Source organism: Eubalaena glacialis, chromosome 9 (assembly GCF_028564815.1).
Source record: "Eubalaena glacialis isolate mEubGla1 chromosome 9, mEubGla1.1.hap2.+ XY, whole genome shotgun sequence".
Classification (NCBI taxonomy): domain Eukaryota; kingdom Metazoa; phylum Chordata; class Mammalia; order Artiodactyla; family Balaenidae; genus Eubalaena; species Eubalaena glacialis.
The window spans coordinates 124814144-124836511 of record NC_083724.1 but is presented as its reverse complement, the minus strand read 5'-3'; the positions used below and the strand labels follow the sequence as shown (position 1 = coordinate 124836511).

Below are 22368 nucleotides of genomic sequence, written 5' to 3'. Positions count from 1 at the left end.
CTTCTATTCTGTCCCCTCTCACCTAGCTTTACCTGAGGAGATCTTTATGTTATTCTATTTTTTAAAATAAAAATTGTCTATATTTAAGGTGTACAACATGATTCTATATATATAATACATATGTCTATATATAGCTATAGATATAGTGAAATGATTGCTACAGTCAAGCTACTTTTCATATCATCTCCTCACACAGTTCTTTTTTGTGTGGGATGAGAACACCTGAAATCTGTTCCCTTAGCAAGTTTCCAGTATTCCATACTCTTATTAACTACAGTCTCCATGCTGTATGTCAGACCTCTAGACTTACCTACGTAACCTCAGCTTTGCACCCACTCACAGGCACCTCCTCATGTCCCCACCTGACCATCATGGTAACCACTGTTCTACTCTCTGCTTCTATGCATTTCACATTTTCTTATTCCACACACACGAGAGATCTGCAGTGTTTTTCTTCCTTGGCCTGTCTTATTTCCCTTCGCATAGTGTCCTCCAAGTTCATCCATGTTGTTGCAAATGGCAGGATTTCTTTTTTTTTTTTAAAGGCTGAGTAATATTCCATTATATGTATATACCACAATGCCTTTATCCATTCATCTATCAACGAACACTTAGGTTGTTTCCGTATCTTGGGTAGTGTGAGGAACGCTGCAATGATCATGGCTGGGCAGATATCTCTTTGACATACTCATTTGATTTCCTTCGGGTATATGCCCAGGAGTGGGACTGCTGGGTCATATGGGAGCTCTATTTTTCGTTTTTTCAGGAACCTCCACACCGTTCTCCATAGTGGCTGCACCAGTTTACATTCCCACTGACAGTGTAGGAGCCCAAATATATTTTATTAGTTTTAATATATTTCAAGTAGATGTAAAGAACTCATTCTGCTCTTAACAGAGTGAAAACATAACTGTGTCAATCTGACCTCAAATGTAGGAAATTAGAAAGTTTTAAGCAATGTTTTATTGTTGGCAGTTTCTGCCTCACTTTTTACAGAACAGAGATGACACTGAATAGAATTCCTTGGGCTGCAGAGTCTGCTGAAGGCCTGCTTCCAATGTAAACGGCAGATGAAAGATGGGAAATGGTACTGAACCGAGTCTTACATTCCCCACGTCTCTTGGCCTTTGGTGCTGTGTAGAAATGCCATCACAGTTTCCTTACTGCTCTTCCACAGCAGCTGCTAACATCCCGGACTCGCTTTTCCCTGACAATCCATCAGAGCAGGACTAGTTTAAGTTCTTCTTGCCTCTGTTTCTACGTACACTGACCACAAACGCTCTCTATCCTCTGCTGATACGGCTCTAGGAAGTTTCCTTCTTAACATATCAATATAAACACCATGCAGAGAACTTGAACATGCGACACAACCCTGTTGACAAGCGGTCTTCTTCTCACAGGTGTTACCGTCCACATCTAATGCACTTTCAGTTCATTCTGCAGTTCGTGGGAGGTTACGATACAGCGACCCCACGTCAAACATCTGTTCTCATACAAAAGCAAGTTTAAAGGCAGAGCATCTTACTGAGGGTTCCCTAGAGAAGAAAAGCTGTGTGAGAGGTCCATGTGCACTTAGGATGACTCTCCTCAAATGCTGTCCTTAAAAGCTTCTGATGAAGAGGAGATGTGCGTGTTCAACACAAAGGGAGGAGGCACTTCATACCCGAAGTGACTTTCAGAGGAAGGTGTATTCCACGATGTAAACGGGGTCAGGGCTGAGGCAGGCACAGCCACCCAAGCACTTCAGTCCATAGGAAACACACACAATTCGCTCTTAATTACACAGGGGCTGATCAGTGTGTTCAAGGTCATGCTGACCATCCTTATTTGAGCTCCACTAGAGCCCCTGGACTGGGAGACGGGGTGGGGGTGGGTATCCAGAGGAATGAAGCTCAGAGGCGGGGACTCGGGACTGGGGGGAGGCAAGCGGGTGAGGCTCGAAGAACGGGAGCCTTCAAGGCAGCTCAGAGCCTTTCCTACACCTGCGGATGCCTCTCTGCACGGCGTCTAATGCTCGAACACCAGCTTACCACTAACTTGCAAATCACTTAATTGACTTTTGATTAATAACATAGATTACTGGCTTTACTAAAAGTGAAACATAACACAGCTTTTAAAATCAAAACTATTGGAAGACCTGCAAGATGGTGGAAGAGTAAGACGTGGAGATCACCTTCTTCCCCACAAATACATGAGAAATACAGCTACATGTGGAACAACTGCTACAGAACACCTACTGAATGCTGGCCGAAGACCTCAGACTTCCCAAAAGGCAAGAAATTCCCCACGTACCTGGGTAGGGCAAAAGAAAAAAGAAACAACAGAGACAAAAGAATAGGGACGGGACCTGCACCAGTGGGAGGGAGGTGTGAAGGAGGAAAGGTGTCCACACACTAGAAGCCCCTTCGCGGGCGGAGACTGCGGGTGGCAGAGGGGGGAAGCTTCGGAGCCACGGAGGAGAGCGCAGCCACAGGCGTGCGGAGGGCAAAGCGGAGAGATTCCCGCACAGAGGCTCGGCGCCGAGCAGCACTCACCAGCCCGAGAGGCTTGTCTGCTCATCCGCCGGGGCGGGCGGGGCTGGAAGCTGAGGCTCGGGCTTCGGTCGGATCCCAGGGAGAGGACTTGGGTTGGCTGCGTGAACACAGCCTGAAGGGGCTAGTGCGCCACGGCTAGCCGGGAGGGAGTCCGGGAAAAAGTCTGGACCTGCCTAAGAGGCAAGAGACCATTGTTTTGGGGTGCGCGAGGAGAGGGGATTCAGAGCACCGCCTAAACGAGCTCCAGAGACGGGCGCGAGCCGCGGCCATCAGCGCGGACCCCAGAGACGGTCATGAGACGCTAAGGCTGCTGCTGCCACCACCAAGAAGCCTGTGTGCGAGCACAGGTCACTATCCACACTGCCCCTTCCAGGAGCCTGTGCAGCCCGCCACTGCCGGGGTCCCGTGATCCGGGGACAACTTCCCCGGGAAGACGCACGGCGCGCCTCGGGCTGGTGCAATATCACGCTGGCCTCTGCTGCCGCAGGCTCGCCCCGCAATCCGTACCCCTCCCTCCCCCTGGCCTGAGTGAGCCAGAGCCCCCAAATCAGCTGCTCCTTTAATCCCGTCCTGTCTGAGCGAAGAAGAGACACCCTCAGGCGACCTACACGCAGAGGCGGGTCCAAATCCAAAGCTGAACCCCAGGAGCCATGCGAACAAAGAAGAGAAAGGGAAATCTCTCCCAGCAGCCTCAGGAGCAGCGGATTAAATCTCCACAATCAACTTGCCATAGCCTGCATCTGTGGAATACCTGAATAGACAAAGAATCATCCCAAAATCGAGGCAGTGGACTGTGTGTGATTTTGCCTGTATAGCTTTGCTTTTACCATTTGTCCTAGGGTTCTGTCTGTCTGGTTTTGGGGTTTTTTTTTAGTATAGTTTTTAACACTTGTTACCAATGGTGGATTTGTTTTTTGGTTTGGTTGCTCGCTTCTTTCTTTTTTTTTTATTACTTTTTAATTTTTAATAATTATTTTTTATTTTAATAACTTTATTTATTTATTCTTTCTTTTTTTCGCCCTTTTCTTCTGAGCCGTGTGGCTGACAGGATCTAGGTGCTCCGGCCAGGTGTCAGGCCTGTGCTTCTGAGGTGGGAGAGCCAATATCGGGACATTGGTCCACTAGAGACCTCTCAGCTCCACGTAATATCAAATGGCGAGAGCTCTCCCAGAGATCTCCATCTCAATGCTAAGACCCAGCTCCACTCAACAACCAGCAAGCTACAGTACTGGACACCCTAGGTCAAATAACTAGCAAGACAGGAACACAGCCCCACCCATTAGCAGAGAGGCTGCCTAAAATCATAATAAGATCACAGACACCCACAAACACACCAATAGATGCAGTCCTGCCCACCAGAAAGACAAGATCTAGCCTCATCCTCCAGAACACAGACACTAGTCCCCTCCACTACGAGGCCTACACAACCCACTGAACTAACCTTACCACTGGGGGCAGACACCAAAAACAGTGGGAACTATGAAACCACAGCCTGCAAAAAGGAGACCCCAAACACAGTAAGTTAAGCAAAATGAGAAGACAGAGAAACACAAAGCAGATGAAGGAGCAAGGTAAAAACCCACAAGATCAAACAAATGAAGAGGAAATAGGCAGTCTACCGGAAAAAGAATTCAGAGGAATCATAGTAAAGATGATCCAAAACCTTGGAAATAGAATGGAGAAAATACGAGAAACGTTTAACAAGGACCTAGAAGAACTATAGAGCAAACAAATAATGATGAACAACACAATAAATGAAATTTAAAATTCTCTAGAAGGAATCAATAGCAGAACAACTGAGGCAGAAGAACGGATAAGTGACCTGGAAGATAAAATAGTGGAAATAACTATTGCAGAGCAGAATAAAGAAAAAAGAATGAAAAGAATTGAGGACAGTCTCAGAGACCTCTGGGACAACATTAAGTGCACCAACATTCGAATTATGGGGGTCCCAAAGAAGAAGAGAAAAAGAAAGGGACTGAGAAAATATTTGAAGAGATTATAGTTCAAAACTTCCCTAATATGGGAAAGGAAATAGTCAATCAAGTCCAGGAAGCACAGAGAGTCCCATACAGGATAAATCTAAGGAGAAACATGCCAAGACACATATTAATCAAACTATCAAAAATTAAATACAAAGAAAAAATATTAAAAGGAGCAAGGGAAAAACAACAAATAACATACAAGGGAATCCCCATAAGGTTAACAGCTGATCTTTCAGGCGAAACTCTGCAAGCCAGAAGGGAGTGGAAGGACATATTTAAAGTGATGAAAGGGAAAAACCCACGACCAAGAGTACTCCACCTAGCAAGGATATCATTCAGATTCGACAAAGAAATTAAAACCTTTTCAGACTGCAAAAGCTAAGAGAATTCAGCACCACCAAACCAGCTTTACAACAAATGCTAAAGGAACTTCTCTAGGCAGGAAACACAAGAGAAGGAAAAGACCTACAATAACAAACCGAAAACAATTAAGAAAATGGTAATAGGAACATACATATGGATAATTACCTTAAATGTAAATGGATGAAATGCTCCAACCAAAATACACAGACTGGCTGAATGGATACAAAAACAAGACCCGTATATATGCTGTCTACAAGAGACCCACTTCAGACCTAGGGACACATACAGACTGAAAGTGAGGGTATGGAAGAAGATATTCCATGCAAATGGAAATCAAAAGAAAGCTGGAGTAGCAATTCTCATATCAGACAGAATAGTCTTTAAAATAAAGACTATTACAAGAGACAAAGAAGGACACTACATAATGATCAAGGGATCAATCCAGGAAGAAGTTATAACAATTGTAAATATTTATGCACCAACATAGGAGCACCTCAATACATAAGACAAATGCTAACAGCCATAAAAGAGGAAATCGACAGTAACACAATCATAGTAGGGCATTTTAACACCCCACTTTCACCAATGGACAGATCATCCAAAATGAAAATAAGTAAGGAAACACAAGCTTTAAATGATACATTAAACAAGATGGACTTAATTGATATTTATAAGACATTCCATCCAAAAACAACAGAATACACTTTCTTCCCAAGTGCTCATGGAACATTCTTCAGGATAGATCGTATCTTGGGTCACAAATCAAGCCTTCGTAAATTTAAGAAAATTGCAATCGTACCAAGGATCTTTTCTGACCACAACGCTATGAGATTAGATATAAATTACAGGAAAAAGTCTGTAAAAAATACAAATACATGGAGGGTAAACAATACACTACTTAATAACCAAGAGATCACTGAAGAAATCAAAGAGGAAATCAAAAAATACCTAGAAACAAATGACAATGAAAACACAATGACCCAAAACCTATGGGATGCAGCAAAAGCAGATCTAAGAGGGAAGTGTATAGCAATACAATCCTACCTCAAGAAACAAGAAAAATCTCAAATAAACAACCTAACCTTACACCTAAAGCAATTAGAGAAAGAAGAACAAAAAAACCCCAATGTTAGCAGAAGGAGAGAAATCATAAAGATCAAATCAGAAATAAATGAAAAAGAAATGAAGGAAAAAATAGCAAAGATCAATAAAACTAAAAGCTGGTTTTTTGAGAAGATAAACAAAATTGATAAACCATTAGCCAGACTCATCAACAAAAAAAGGGAGAAGACCCAAATCAATAGAATTAGAAATGAAAAAGGAGAAGTAACAACTGACACTGCAGAAATACAAAGGATCATAAGAGATTACTACAAGTGACTATATGCCAATAAAATGGACAACCTGGAAGAAATGGACAAATTCTTAAAAAAGCACAACCTTCCAAGACTAAACCAGGAAGAAATAGAAATTATAAACAGACCAATCACCAGCAATGAAATTGAGACTGTGATTAAAAATCTTCCAACAAACAAAAGCCCAGGACCAGATGGCTTCACAGGTGAATTCTATCAAACATTTAGAGAAGAGCTAACACCTATTCTTCTCAAACTCTTCCATAATATAGCAGAGGAAGGAACATTCCCAATCTCATTCTACGAGGCCACCATCACCCTGATACCAAAACCAGACAAAGATGTCACAAAGAAAGAAAGGCCAATATCAGGCCAATATCACTGATGAACATAGATGCAAAATTCCTCAAGAAAATACTAGCAAACAGAATCCAACAGCACATTAAAAGGATCATACACCATGATCAAGTGGGGTTTATCACAGGATTGCAAGGATTCTTCAATATACGCAAATCAATCAATGTGATAAGCCATTTTAACAAATGGAAGGAGAAAAACCATATGATCATCTCAATAGATGCAGAAAAAGCTTTTGACAAAATTCAGTACCCATTTATGATAAAAACCCTCAAGAAAGTAGGCATAGAGGGAACGTACCTCAACATAATAAAGGCCATATATGACAAACCCACAGCCAACATCGTTCTCAATGGTGAAAAGCTGAAAACATTTCTACTAAGCTCAGGAACAAGACAAGGTTGCCCACTCTCACCACTATTATTCAACATAGTTTTGGAAGTTTTAACCACAGAAATCAGAGAAGAAAAAGAAATAAAAGGAATCCAAATCAGAAAAGAAGAAGTAAAGCTGTCACTGTTTGCAGATGACATGATACTATACATAGAGAATCCTAAAGACGCTACCAGAAAACTACCAGAGCTAATCAATGAATTTGGTAAAGTTGCAGGATACAAAATTAATGCACAGAAATCTCTTGCATTCCTATACACTAATGACGAAAAATCTGAAAGAGAAAGTAAGGAAACACCCACATTTACCATTGCAACAAAAAGAATAAAATACCTAGGAATAAACCTACCTAGGGAGACAAAAGACCTGTATGCAGAAAACTATAAGACACTGATGAAAGAAATTAAAGAGGATACAAACAGATGGAGAGATATACCATGTTCTTGGATTGGAAAGAATCAACACTGTGAAAATGACTATACAACCCAAAGCAATCTACAGTTTCAATGCAATCCCTATCAAACTACAATGGCTTTTTTCACAGAACTAGAACAAAAAATTGCAGTTTGTATGGAAACACAAAAGACCCCGAATAGCCAAAGCAATCTTGAGAAAGAAAAATGGAGCTGGAGGAATCAGGCTCCCTGACTTCAGACTATACTATAAAGCTACAGTAATCAAGACAGTATGGTACTGGCACAAAAACAGAAATGTAAATCAATGGAACAGGATCGAAAGCCCAGAGATAAACCCATGCACATACGGTCACCTTATGTTTGATAAAGGATGAAAGCATATACAATGGAGAAAAGACAGCCTCTTCAATAAGTGGTGCTGGGAAAACTGGACAGCTACATGTAAAAGAATGAAATTAGAACACTCCCTAACACCATACACAAAAATAAACTCAAAATGGATTAAAGACCTAAATGTAAGGCCAGACACTATAAAACTCTTAGAGGAAAACATAGGCAGAACACTCTATGACATCAATCACAGCAAGATCCTTTCTGACCCACCTCCTAGAGAAATGGAAATAAAAACAAAAATAAACAATGGGACCTAGTGAAACTTAAAAGCTTTTGCACAGCAAAGGCAACCATAAACAAGACGAAAAGACAACCCTCAGAATGGGAGAAAATATTTGCAAATGAAGCAAATGACAACGAATTAATCTCCAAAATTTATAAGCAGCTCATGCAGCTCAATATCAAAAAAACAAACAACCCAATCCAAAAATGGGCAGAAGACCTCAATAGACATTTCTCCAAAGAAGATATACAGATTGCCAACAAACACATGAAAGGATGCTCAACATCACTAATCATTAGAAAAACGCAAATCAAAACTACAATGAGGTATCACCTGACACCGGTCAGAATGGCCATCAGCAAAAAATCTACAAACAATAAATGCTTGAGACGGTGTGGAGAAAAGGGAACCCTCTTGCACTGCTGGTGGGAATGTAAATTGATACAGCCACTATGGAGAACAGTATGGAGGTTCCTTAAAACACTGAAAATAGAACTACCATACCACCCAGCGATCCCACTACTGGGCATATACCTGAGAAAACCATAATTCAAAAAGAGTCATGTACCACAATGCTCATTGCAGCACTATTTACAATAGCCAGGACATGGAAGCAACCTAAGTGTCCATCGACAGATGAATGGATAAAGAAGATGTGGCACATATATACAATGGAATATTCCTCAGCCATAAATAGAAACGAAATTGAGTTATTTGTAGTCAGGTGGATGGACCTAGAGTCGGTCATACAGAGTGAAGTAAGTCAGAAAGAGCAAAACAAATACCGTATGCTAACACATATATATGGAATCTAAAAAAAATATATATATATGGTAAGAAGAACCTAGGGGTAGGACAAGAATAAAGACGCAGATGTAGTGAATGGACTTGAGGACATGGGGAGGGGGAAGGATAAGCTGGGACGAAGTGAGAGAGTGGCATGGACATATATACACTACCAAACGTAAAATAGATATCTAGTGGGAAGCAGCCGCATAGCACAGGGAGATCAGCTCGGTGCTTTGTGACCACCTAGAGGGGTGGGATAGGGAGGGTGGGAGGGAGGGCGATGCAAGAGGGAAGAGAGATGGGAACATATGTATATGTATAACTGATTCACTTTGTTACAAAGCAGAAACTAGCACAACATTGTAAAGCAATTATACTCCAATAAACATGTTTAAAAAAAAGAAAAGATGCTAAAGGAGCCAAATACACACACAAAAATTAAAATTATTATCTTAAATGTTACTTAACAAGTAAAGACCAATATAAATGGCATGACTGAACTTCAAAAGTTTTATCTCTAATAACATATTGATAATGGGACTGTAACATGGAATATCAGGTATAGAATGTTTAAGACAATAACGACTTATACTAAACCCACTTCACATCCACTAAGTCTTTTTCCTATCTGCATATCCATTATTCATATTTGTCAGGAAAAAGGCAAAAACAAATTCTCTGCATCAAGGACCCACGATAGTAGTTGTTAAATTACAAGATTCAGATGGCTATAAAAATATGAGGGCTTCCCTGGTGGTGCAGTGGCTGAGAATCTGCCTGCCAATGCAGGGGACACAGATTCGAGCCCTGGTCTGGGAAGATCCCACATGCCGCGGAGCAACTAAGCCCGTGAGCCACAACTACTGAGCCTGCGCGTCTGGAGCCTGTGCTCCGCAACTAGAGAGGCCGCGATAGTGAGAGGCCCGCGCAACGCGATGAAGAGTGGCCCCCGCTTGCCGCAACTAGAGAAAGCCCTCGCACAGAAACGAAGACCCAACACAGCCAAAAATAAATAAATTAATTAATTAAAAAAAAAATATGATAAATGTTGACGATGATGCTTATGAAACAGTCTTTGTCTTAAAGAAACACCTGGCCCCAGCATTTCCTCCTTCATCTATGGCTGTGAAGAACTGAAACCAGCAGCCATGGAGATTTTTTTGAAAGGCATAAACAGTATCTCAAATATAAAAATGCCATGTAAACCACAATATATAACCTATAAAAGTCAATTTATATACTGTAACCTGTGTCGGGTTAAATGTACTTCATTACTTTATTCCACAGCAAACCAATAAAAATAAAGATTTAAGAACTCTAATCGAAAGAAAGTTTAACTTATAAAATTCTTCAGCAGGAAATTTTATACACACACAGGCACACATGTACATACACATACACATACACACGCTCTACATGGGGTAGACACCTTTATTTAAAAAGGTTAGTATTAATTGATTTAGCAGTTTCATTTTGACCAAACTAATTTATCACTTGCTATGTTACTACTGATCAGTTGTTGGCTCCAAATGAAAAAATAGATGTAAAACACACATTTTAGGCAGAATAATTCACAGGAGGCATCACTGTCGTTTTCTTATATGTAGAAATAAGCATCCAGCTGTTACTATTGAAGTAACAGAAATCTACAGAGAGACATTACTTGTTATAATAATTGAGGCTAAAGGAAAAAAAAATTCACTTACAGTATAATTATAAAAGTTCGGTATATGTATAGAAGTAAATTTAATTGTGTATGCAATAAGTTAACATTCACTGCAAGATATTTTAATAGAGGGAACAAACGTAAAAGTATAAATAAATTTTCATCACCTACCTCTCTTCATATTCCTGCTTGAGCCCATGGTCGTATCTGAAGGACACGGGCAACGTCCTTCACACTTGACTGAGATCTGTTTTCCTAAGATGCATGCCTGGTATTCTAGTTTGCACTGTATAAAAAGAGAAAAAGTAGTAATTCAAGTACATTTAGTTATATCAACAGGAAGTCAAGAACATGACAACAGGGCACCTGCAGGTCTATGACACCTGCTATAGGACAGAGAGGTGAATGGGACAGAGCAGAGCGCGTTACACCTGAATCTGCATTCTGTGATGCTATTCCCAGTGCGGTGTCTGGACCAGCTTCTGAAACGTTCTCAGCCTCAAGTCCTCATATGAATAATGGGGAAGATAATATCTAATCTAGTGGAATCTAAAAGAGTGATATGAGTAAACTTATTTACAAAACAGAAATAGAGCCACAGACTTAAAAAACAAACTTGTGGATATCAAAGGGGAAAGGCAGGGGAGGGATAAATTAGGAGTTTGGGATTGACATATCCACACTACTTTATATAAAATAGATAATCAACAAGGACCTACTGTACAGCACAGGGAACTCTACTCAATATTGTGTAATAACCTATGTGGGAACAGAATCTGAAAAAGAATACACGTATGTATATATGCATAACTGATACACTTGGCTGTACACCTGAAACTAACACAACATTGTAAATCAACTACACTTCAGTAAAAAATCTAATCCACAGAATTTTAAGAATCAAATCGTAGTAGCTACCATGAATCAGGCTCTCAGCAAATGTGAATAAAACCTGAATGAAATTAAAGGCAAACGATCGACATTGTTATGGCACGTGAAGACATTTTTTTAGTTTACTTTTCTTTTAATTTTGTTTGTAAACATTGCTCTTTATAGAATTTTAAGCCTGAGTAATTTAAATCATTCTTAAGATAATATTTTATAACTGTATATTTGACATGATTTAAAAAACTGCAAACCTACTCCATCATTTAAGAGGCAATAATTATCTTCTGCCTCTAAAAAATATAGATCTTGCTAATTCTGAAGTAATGTGATTTCTTTCCTGGCTGTGTCCATAATTTACTCAGTGCAAATGATTTTAAAATTAAATAGGGCAGACTTTCTGGCTCCAATCGACAAATGTACCAGTGACTAATTTAATTCAGCTTCAGCTGATATCAGGAAGCACGGAATATACCCAATGACTAATCAGATTATTCACATATATGTAACATTTTTTTCCTTGCCAAATAACTCTCTAATGGACAGGCAAAATTCTTAACTAGGCCTGTTACAAAAGATAAAAAATTATTACACTTGGAATATATTTGTAGTGGCTTAGTGGGCCTTTTTGGAGGAATAAACTCTTTCAAAGGTATCATTATTTTTCATTATTCAATCTTTCAAGAATCCAAGAAAAATGACCTTGTCATATAAAATTGCAACGAATTTTAAATGTAATTTAAAATGCCCAATAGTAATCAAATGTAGAAATAAATAGATTATGACTGTTTTAATAAAAGACAATTTATATGAAACCTTGAGACTTCAAATTTAATATTCTTTACTGTAACTACTTTTAATATTTCAGAAACCTGGATTGGTCATAAGATAATGACACAATTTAAGAAAAGTTCAAGAGCAACTGTAAGTGGCGTATGAAGAGACAAAGCCAAAAGTCAATATTAATTACAGCTAACGTGGAATTTTGAAATTTGAAAATGTTAGGTCCTTTCAAAGATGTTATGCCATACTCATTTACATTTTAAATGTAGTTTATTTTAGCAGTGATTTTTTTAATAAAAAATGAATGTCTGAAAAATACCTGAATAAGCAACAAAAATAGCACAATCTTTATAAAAAGTTGATTTAATTTTCATCAAAAATGTTTGACCTCAGCTAATTTTCTTGGATATGTTACAATTTAAAAATTTCACAGCTGTCTTTTAAAACTTGCATGATATGATGAAGTTGTAGCTTTGTAAAGAATTCTTTATAAAGAATTACTTCGTAAATGAAACAATTTCTCTTTCAGAATGATTCTATGGAACACTTCTTTTCTGTATGCATGTCTGTAAACAGCAACAGAATCAGATGTCTAGCAAATACACCTTATGTGTATAGTTATAGGAATCTAGCTTCCTGTCATCAGAAAAGCATTTTTTTTTTAACTTATGGATTTTGAAAAAAAATCTTCATGAAGAATTTTATTCAAAGAATATAAAGATATTAAAAGTACTATTTAAAAATATTTTTTAGCTACACCCACTGATTGCATTTCTAATTAATAATATTCAGTTTACTTAATTATCACAAAGCTGAAATATTTTAACAGTGTAAGTGAACTAAAATATCACATAAAGGGCATGCTCATTAGTCTGTAATTACCCCAAAATGCAAATACTGTAGAGAAAGACAAGATTAATGCATTCCTGATTACCTAAGACCTTTAGTCTTGAGAACACTTGAGTTACCAGTGATCCTGATGAGTCAGCCTGCAGGATGGTTTTTCTAATGTCAAAACTGACAACTGTCAGGGAAAATAAGTTATCTGTTTAAAAACAGGATCAAAGAAGAAGATGTGATCTTCCCACCCGCAGAAAAGGACTCTGGCCAGGAGACCCTGGGATTGGCCACTGGTAAGGTTTGCAAGATGATGTAACCCCCATGGTCAGGGACATGGCTTAGACCAGAGGTTCTCGGCCAGGGGCTGACTCTGCTCCCTGGGGACATCTGGGGACAGTTTTGGTTGTGACCATGGGGCGGGGGGCGGGGGGATACTGCTGCATTACTAGTTAGAGGCCAGAAGCGCTACTGAACACCTCGCAGCACACTGGTCAGCCCCTCCAGATTAAAGCGCTACCCGGCCTCGCATGTCAGTAGAGCCAAGGCTGAGAAGCCCGGTTAGGGGTGCTGGTCTCCCAAAAGACATCAGATGGATTAACTAAACTCTCAAGGCCTCATCCACACTTCCTTAGGGTGTTTTTTCTTGAGCATTCACTAAAGTAACACATACAAAATAAAAACAATGGTATAAACAAACTATCAGCTACAAGTACTTTATTTCTTTAATTTTTTTTTAGTAAATTTATTTATTTTATTTATTTATGTTTGGCTGTGTTGGGTCTTTGTTGCTGTGCGTGGGCTTTCTCTAGTTGCGGTGAGCAGGGGCTACTCTTTGTTGTGGTGCACAGGCTTCTCATTGCGGTGGCTTCTCCTGTTGCGGAGCATGGGCTCTAGGCACGTGGGCTTCAGTAGTTGCAGCGTGTGGGCTTCAGTAGTTGCGGCATGTGGGCTTCAGTAGTTGTGGCACGCAGGCTCAGTAGTTACGGCATGCGGGCTCTAGAGCGCAGGCTCAGTAGTTGTGGCACATGGGCTTAGTTGCTCTGAAGCATGTGGGATCTTCCCAGACCAGGGCTTGAATCCGTGTCCCCTGCATTGGCAGGTGGATTCTTAACCACTGCGCCACCAGGGAAGCCCTACAAGTACTTTAATTTCCCAGAAAACCCAGAAAATACAAAGCAGCTAAGACAACAACATACAGTTTATCAACAGCAACGTTCATGAGGCATCCCTGAGTGTGAAGCTCTGGGATTTGATGCATTACTCTTTTGATCATTGAGTAAGACAGGCATACTTTTAAAAATAAATTTTACAAGTCAAACTTAGCTTCTGCATCTGATCAGAAATATCAATACATGGCTCAGATGGGATTCAAGCACTCTTTTATAGTGTTTCTAATGTAGAACAAGTATGTAATTAGCAGCAGGTAAAACAGCAACAATGTTCTATTTGGTATTGTAGTGATAAACACATTTCTTCAAGTGAAAATAAACTGAGGAACACGGAATGCTATGCATCACTTTTTAGCCTCCGTTTTACCTGGGTTGGATGGGCTAACACACCACATCATCCCCCTTTAATACCTTAGAGGCCCAGGATCTCAGACACGCCCTGCGCTTTCACAGGTAGCTTTCCTCACGCCAGCATGGCGCCCCCTTCCCGAGCACAGCCTCCACCTGCGTTTCCTCGTCCCTGCTCTGCGTGGCCCAGCCCAGCCCAAGGCAGCCGAGGAGGGGGTAAAACCCCGACCCCTTCCTTCAGCTGGGATTTACCATCCGCGCGCACACCCTAACTTCTCCTTTTGGAACACCTTACATTTCGTTAACGAGCAACACCCTGCTGATTCGGGCACCTTACTTCTCTTTCCACTACAGAATGTTCCATCACACACCCTCACACGGGGACTCAGGTGACCTGTCGCCCTCCCACGTTCGTAACTGGACCTGGGGGGGGGGCAGGTCCCCTGGGGGCTCACGGCAGGTGTGGGCACAGACATGAGGGTCCTGCACCCAAGTAGTCCCCGGGGCTCCCCGAGAGCCACGTCAGTCCCCTTCTTCCAGACACTTGGCTTGCCCTCCACCAGGCCTCCAGTCAGCATCTAGAGACTGGGCTTCGGAAAGGACCAGCGGAATGTGGGCTGACCGAGGTGAGGTCACAGGAGGGCAGGAAGGATGCTTCAACCCGAGTTCGTACATGTACAATCCTTGTCCTGTGCTGTCGACGTGAATAGTAGAATATTGCTGCTCTGGCTGGTGACTCAGTCACCTGACAAGGAGAACTGCCAGGGGAAAATGAGGCAAGAAGAGCATCCGTAACCCTCACCTCGCCACACACATTCTCTTACATCTAGTATAGTCTCTGGACCAGTATGTCTCCAATTCTGCCAACAGGAATTAGTATTACAGATGTTCTTTCTTCCAAAATTAAATACCTCACCGCAGAAACCTGCCTTGTTTGGCACACAGAGCTTACAGCACCCCGCAGGGCAGCACCAGACCACGCCAAAGAGAAAACAGTGGGCGTGGAGTGTGGACTCAGAACTGGTTTGGGGCTGGTTTTCCTTTGCTGAGTCTTTGTTCCCAGGTGTCCCTGGGGTTCCTACACTGCCTTCAACTCAATTTAATCCAGAGTAATCCTACAATGTCAAGATGCGTAATGTCCCTCACCTCAGGCAAGGCTGCTAGTGTATGCATAAAGAAAACCCGCTTTTCATACATTGAATTATTTAGTGGAGCTGCAAGACCATCTAATCACGGTCTCCTAGTCCGTGATTTCTGTGCGTAAGGCAGAGCTCATGTATGGATTTTCCTCTTTGTTAGGCCATTGTTGTAAACAGTTATTCTAGACTTCAAAATCTGGTAATAAATTTAAAAGATTTTAAGGGTCAAAGAGCTAGTATGTTTATTTTACCATCATTTCATGCTAACATGTTTCACTGAATTTTATAATTAAACCAAAATTCTTACTTAAATTACTCCAGATCAAAGTTTCTTTCAAGTATGAGTAATAGTTTCAATTAAAATAAGACCTATAAAAACATATTGTTTGATGATTGACACAATACATACATGAAATTAATAAAATTATTTTAAATGACTATTGATTTGTATTTCCTTTATTTACCTTCATATATATAACATGAACTTTGTAAGATAACAACTCAGAATTTTCCAGAGGTGCAGGAGTGGTTAAAAATACTTAAGAAATGGATGAACACAGAAGGTTGTCACACCAAGCACTCCTAAAAATGAGGATGACATTTGAGGAGACATTATTTTTACAGATATAAATGACAGTGAATTTTTAAAAAAAGAATAGGAGTAAGAAACAAGAGGTGCATTTTAAAAAACATACAAGGAGATGAAAGAATCAGGACAGAAGGTTAAATTTAGGTAACAAGAGAAAAGCCTCTGAAGACCTCAAAGCAGCAGAAGACGCCAACAATTATCCAGACATGGAAACACTGATGTGTGATAGTTTGTGCACACGTTTCAATGTCTGTGGGGCTTACATACTGAACTTTTCATTTTAACTGTTTTTTAATAAATAGAAAGCATGAGGAAATTCCTTGTTTATCATGCTTAAGAAATACCAAGCGCCTGGTAATTAAAAAGTATGTACTACTCTTAAAGCTAAGACATGCACCGAAGGGTCAGCTGCCCTATACAGTTTGATACACTGCTAGCAAAGATGCCCTTTGGGATGCACGGAAAGAGAAAGAGGGGAAGAGGGGTGCCATCAGCTTTGACACAAAGATACCAGGACAAAAGACTTGGTTTTCCCGCTGTGTCAAGTGTCCCCTTGAGTAAAGGGGAGGGGGTAACTGAGGAGCTAGCGCCTCCAGAACAAGGGTGCCCTCTGTCCACTGACCTCAAGAGGGCACCTGCAACCAAGACCGTGATGGGAGAGAAGATCCTCAGCTTCCCAGGAAGGACGGAGGGCCTGCTATCGGGGTGGACAAAACACGGGATGAAGGACGAGTTACTACAGGGAAGGTGAATGTAAAAAGGACAAACGCCAGAGTCAGGTGAAGCAAAGTGGCAGCAAACTAGACGGCCTTTCTGAGGCTGACAGCGCATCCAATATTAAGAAATAAACCAGCATCCTGCTGGAACATACACTCACACAGACATACATCTGCGACCAATTCACATGCATCCTTGTGTACAAAACTACTCAAATGAGTTCACACGCAACCCTCCGATTCCGATCCAACGCCCAGGATCCCTTCAGGCCTATTTTCCGCGTCTGTCAGCACTTCGTTCAACAAGGAGAAATGTGGATCCACTCACATGCTCGACATACTTTCGTAATTATTCCACAGCACCGCTCACGGTCCTCTCCTCAGCACGGAAGGTCCCGGACCGGCCGCACTGGACGCCCAAGCTCTCAGGCACAGGCAGGCACCCCTCCGGGGCCGAGGTACCGGCTCAACCCACCTCGAGCAGTGGGTCCCACGGAGCGCGAGGCCCAGGGAGGGACCTAACTTTTCTTCCTGTAGCTCCACCAGTTTCTAAGAGAGGAGCGCTGAGATCTCAGCATGTGTCAGAGAGATGCGACAGTTTCTCCCTGTAGAAACTGCTTTATGTATCTGGCGACTAACTATACACACATAAGACTGGAATTCTTCGATTTTCCAGGTGAATTAACATATGAATCATCATGCGGTAATCCTTTTCATCTTCTGCGGCTTTTATCTGAAGATCTGGTTTGTCCGACTATTCTGCAGTATTGGGAGTCGAGTCCCCAGGGATCTCCTATGTTTCTACACATCGTGGGAACAGAGGCACGAGTGCCTTTTGCTTTGTGTCATCTCTTAAATTTGTCTGAACATCGAGTGTCCTTGCCGGAGAGAGATGATGTGTCCTCTGCAGGGAAGGCAGATTTGTTTGCTTCTCAGTAAAACAGACGTAACGCCCCCCAGGGGGCAGAGGGTGGGCAGGCCTGTCTGCAGCCCATGGTCACACGTGGGGTTTCCTCTGTTGTGACACAAACCCCGTGCGTGTGGAGCATCCAACCGGGTCACTCTGCACGGCCCTTGGGACTCGCGGGGAAAGGAGAATGGACGCCAGCACGAAGACCGAGCTGCTGGTGTCGTAACAAGTGACCCAGGAGGCCCGTGTCTTCTGCAGCGCGCGTGAAACAGGGTGAAAATCCCAGGCCCTCACAGTTCTCCAGTTTTTGCGGCAGTGAAGACCCTTTCTGGAGGAGAGAGGACGCCGGGCCCCGAGCCCAGGTCAGAAGAGGAGGAGATACCCGGGGCAAACGGCCTCAGGCCAGTCACAAGCCAAAGCCGGCGACAGGCTCACCCACCGTCCTCCGGTTCCCGACCCCCCGGGCCTGGGCGCAAGGCGCGGCACCGAGCGAAGCCGGCCAGGCGGGCTCTGCTTACGGCTCCCGAGCGCCGGGCGGGACGCGGAAGGCCGTTCTGCTGAGCACGAGGCCGGCCTTCCAGGTCCCGAACGAGGCGGAGGGCCACGCACACGCACCCTCCTCCGGCCGAGAGCTGCGGCCCGGCAGGGGCCGTGCAAGTGTGGCCGCGACGGGCGTGCCGGGCCTGCTGCGGAGGAGGCGCTGGATTGAGCCGAGGGCCCGGGCAGGGCAGGCAAGCCCGCTGCCCTTTCGGAGGCCCCTTCTGGCCCGGCCGGCGCCCACGCCCCGCGCTGCCTGAGCCGGAGCGGCGCCGCCGGACGCCTGCACTGCCCGGCATCTTCGGCGTCCACAGGAGGCCCTGTGCGGAGAGTCAAGCCTCGCTCTGCACGGCGGGGATGGCTGATCCACTCCGAACAAATTTCAGGGGCCTGTTCACTAAATACGGCTCCTTAAACTACGTGGGTGGATTCGCACGGTCAGCGTCTCCCACGCGGAAGGAACGCCGTTACCCCTTGGGTCGCCACCCCCACAGTAGCCCCGGCCCCGGACTGCTCCCTTAGGGCCTTGCGGGGAGAATGACGATTCTCTGCGTGGTCCTCTCATCAGCTCAGCTGACAGGCTGACCGGAAGCCGTCCAGCAAGCTGTGTCCACGCCCCACTGCACCCCCGATGAACCCTTCTGGGGCCTAATCTCTCCTGACCCGCTTTCAGGTGACACTGTTGCCACTGCAGTCGCATCAGCTGACTGTGGACGCAGTGCTGAGACATACCTGCGTTATGAGTTTGACGTACTGGACTATTTGTCGTTTGACCTCAGGGCAACTTTTATCACAATATCTATTCATTCACAGGCTGACAGGCACAGTGTTGAAGGGACAGTCCCTGCCCCTCATCGTCCACAAGCAACTGATCTTGGTAGGCAATGGCTGGTCTCTTCAAAATCCTGCTCAAAAGGGTTTCTGACTGGACCTGTCTCACTGACTAAGGCAGTGTGGGCACAATTCCACTGCTTCCAGAAAGGGGACGTAACCGCTCAGCTGGCTCCTGGGTAACGGAAGCACGAGAGAGACTATATGGCCTTATTTAGACATTCAGGATCTTTACTTTCTTTCCTAATTGACGTTGCAGGCTGGTCCGACGCTGGACCTCTGCGTGATGGCCTGTCCACAGGGGACCTTGGGCATTAAACTCAGTTCTGGTTCCAGCCCCTGGATTCCCCTGTTGGATGGAGGTGGTCCTGGACATTTGTCCATGCAGGTCACAGGCGGGGATGTAACGGGTCTCTCTAACTTTCACAAAAATGCCCTCTTCCCTCCTGGGCTGGACGCTTATGGATGAAATGTTTATGGGTGAGGTCGAGAGGCTGATAGGAAGAAAAGGGACCTCTGAGTTGCTGTCATTGGCAGGGTAATTTTACGGTAACGCGGGGAGAGGACGCCTCAGGCCCTGGGAAGTGGCGGAGGGAGAGGCATCACAGATGCTCCGTCTTCCAGAACCATGCCTGTCTCTCCCCCTCAAGGCAGGTGCCCTGTGTGCCCTCCCAGTGCTGCAGACGCCTTATTTAAGATACCTGACTGCTGGAGTTGCCCTCCCTGGACCCCCCTTCTCCATCCTTCCTAACTTACCACACAGCCTGCAGGAACAGGAAGGCATGGACCAGCTCCTGAAACTCCTGTGTAAACACCTGCCGACATGTCCAGATGCCTTTCCCAGACCCCATTCTTAGCCATCCTCGGAGGTGGATGGATGCCACCAGGAGTCTTTTCGAAAAACATAGGACACAGGGAACAGGCTGCTTTCCAGCTTTCACTCCAAAAACAAGGAGCAGAGTCAATTATTCCAACTCAGTTGGGACACCTAAGCTCTCCCAGCCAGGCTGGAGGGCACATGGGATGCCCTGTCACCCTATGTTCCCTGAACAACGTAGGTCCTGCCTGCAGGTCATGGCAGTTTTAACAACACTCTCTTTCCAGGACACCCTGCACATTACTGGTGATGGACACCAGGCATGAACTCACCTCTGTCCTAAAAAAATGGTGATGTGCTCCTGCTGGGTGGTCTGACACCGTCACCTGCTTTAGGAAATGCCCCTAGCAGATGGTGTAGCCTTCAGATACGTGAGGAGCTCTCTCCACAGGGAAGGGACCCTCGGGCATTCAGTTCCAGGTGACACACCTGACTCATCCCTACGAGCATCTTGCAGGAAGTTCTCTCCCTAACAGGAGGGATCCAATTAGAAAAGCTGATATAAAAACTGTCACTGATCTTAGGTGAGGTGATCAATGACACCATGTTGCTCCTGGAAGGGATTCACTTCAGCTTCATGACTGACCACTGGATGACATCATTGTCCTAAAACCCTCCTCAGCCAAGTGAGGTCTACGCAGTCACTAATGCATCCTGCTGTCCCTGGGTTAAATCCTCAGGCCAAGTGGAGAGACGAAGACGGACACTTGAGGCAAAAGCCACTTGGATTTCTAAGGCAGACCTTGGAGGTTTACGGGGTTTGTGGGGAGGTAGGGCCCAGGGCCCTGGAGAGGGGAGGGGTCAACACTGCAAACAGGCTGGTCTCCCCTTCTGCTTGGATCGCCCTGGGTGTCAGCCTGCGTTAAATGCTGCCTGAGACAAACTGACCGGGATCGGCCCCTGCACTGTTGATCGTATGGATGCAGTGGTTGATGCAGCGAGGTACTTACAGGAGAAGTCTCTGGCCAAGAAGATAGGGAATGAGGGTGGATATGATAAGAGGCAGTTCTGCTAGGTCACGCATAGTTCTGCATGTCTTCCCGGCAGAGGCACAGACAGTTTGTTCTGTACGAGGATGTTTGTGTAGCAGTCTTGGAAGAGACTTTCTCCTGAAGTATCTGCTTTTAATTATCTTTAGCTTTCAATGTCGTAAGTGTACTTTTCTACTGTTCTCTGAATTCCATTAATCTTGTTGAGATCATCTTTGTTGGTGTAATGGTATAACATTTTTGGCAAGTAATATGGCTTTTTAATCTGGCTGGATTTTATTTTGATAATCAATCATTTCTCCTTACTTTTCTCACCTGGCACATTGTACTTCTTGTATTTGTAGATTCATGCCTTTCAACATTTCTGGAAAAAATTTCAATATCTCTTTTAACATTTTCTCCACCTTATTATTTCTGGCTTCTCTTTCTGTATCTCAGATTAAATTTACTGATCCCTTCTCATTCTGGTCTCTATCCCCTATTACCCTTTTTGGATAATTTTTCTGAAATATTTTCTGAAATAGTCATTTTTCTGAAATATATAAATACACAAATATATACACATAGACATTATGTTTATATACTTATTTTTGTTACATATATTTTCTGTTTTATATATGTATGTTATCACATGCATATGCATATATTGTAGTTCATTAATTCTCTTCATCTAATGTCTAATCCATCTGTTTAATTTTTAATCATATTTTTAATTGAATAGGTCATATTTGGTTATTTTGCAAATCTAATATTTTCAGAAATTATGTTGGTCTTCCTGTATCTTTCAATACCACTTTAAGTCTGTAAACATTTTACACATTAAAAACGTTTCATATAGTGGTTGTGTGTTCTGTTTTACCTAATTATTTATCTGATAATTTTGATATTTAAGTGTTGAAACCTGTCTGGTTTTGTTCTTACATTGTTCCCTCCTTACCTGTTGGCTTTTGTCATTTAGTTTGTTGGTTTATTTATATTAGTGTGTTTCTTCTACTTATAAGATTTATTGGTATGTGAGCAAAGAGTTGGCAGAATACCATATGGAGAATCCTTAGGAGTCTGGATTCCTGGTACTTTTCTACAGAGAGAACTTCTGTTGGGATTTTCAAGTGTCAGGGGTACTGAGTACACAGAATCCCTTAAATTTTATTTATCATCCTGGGGCTTCCCCGACCTCTGCTCTGAGATGGTGAAATCCAAAACCCCAGGTCTGTGAGAGAACAGGTTCAAAGGTATAAATATTGTACCGCAATAATGGTATTATTACCCAATAATGGTATT

At 43.1% G+C, this 22368-nt stretch overlaps 1 protein-coding gene across 4 annotated transcripts in view; it reads right to left on the bottom strand.

Moving 5' to 3' along the window:
* SPOCK3 (SPARC (osteonectin), cwcv and kazal like domains proteoglycan 3) overlaps nt 1-22368 on the bottom strand; it is a 441020-nt gene that overhangs the window by 141014 nt on the left and 277638 nt on the right. For all 4 annotated transcript variants that reach the window (XM_061199509.1, XM_061199508.1, XM_061199510.1 and 1 more), the window contains one exon: nt 10646-10760. In XM_061199509.1, coding sequence (XP_061055492.1) covers nt 10646-10760 — 115 coding nt within the window. The remainder of the gene's footprint in view (nt 1-10645; nt 10761-22368) is intronic.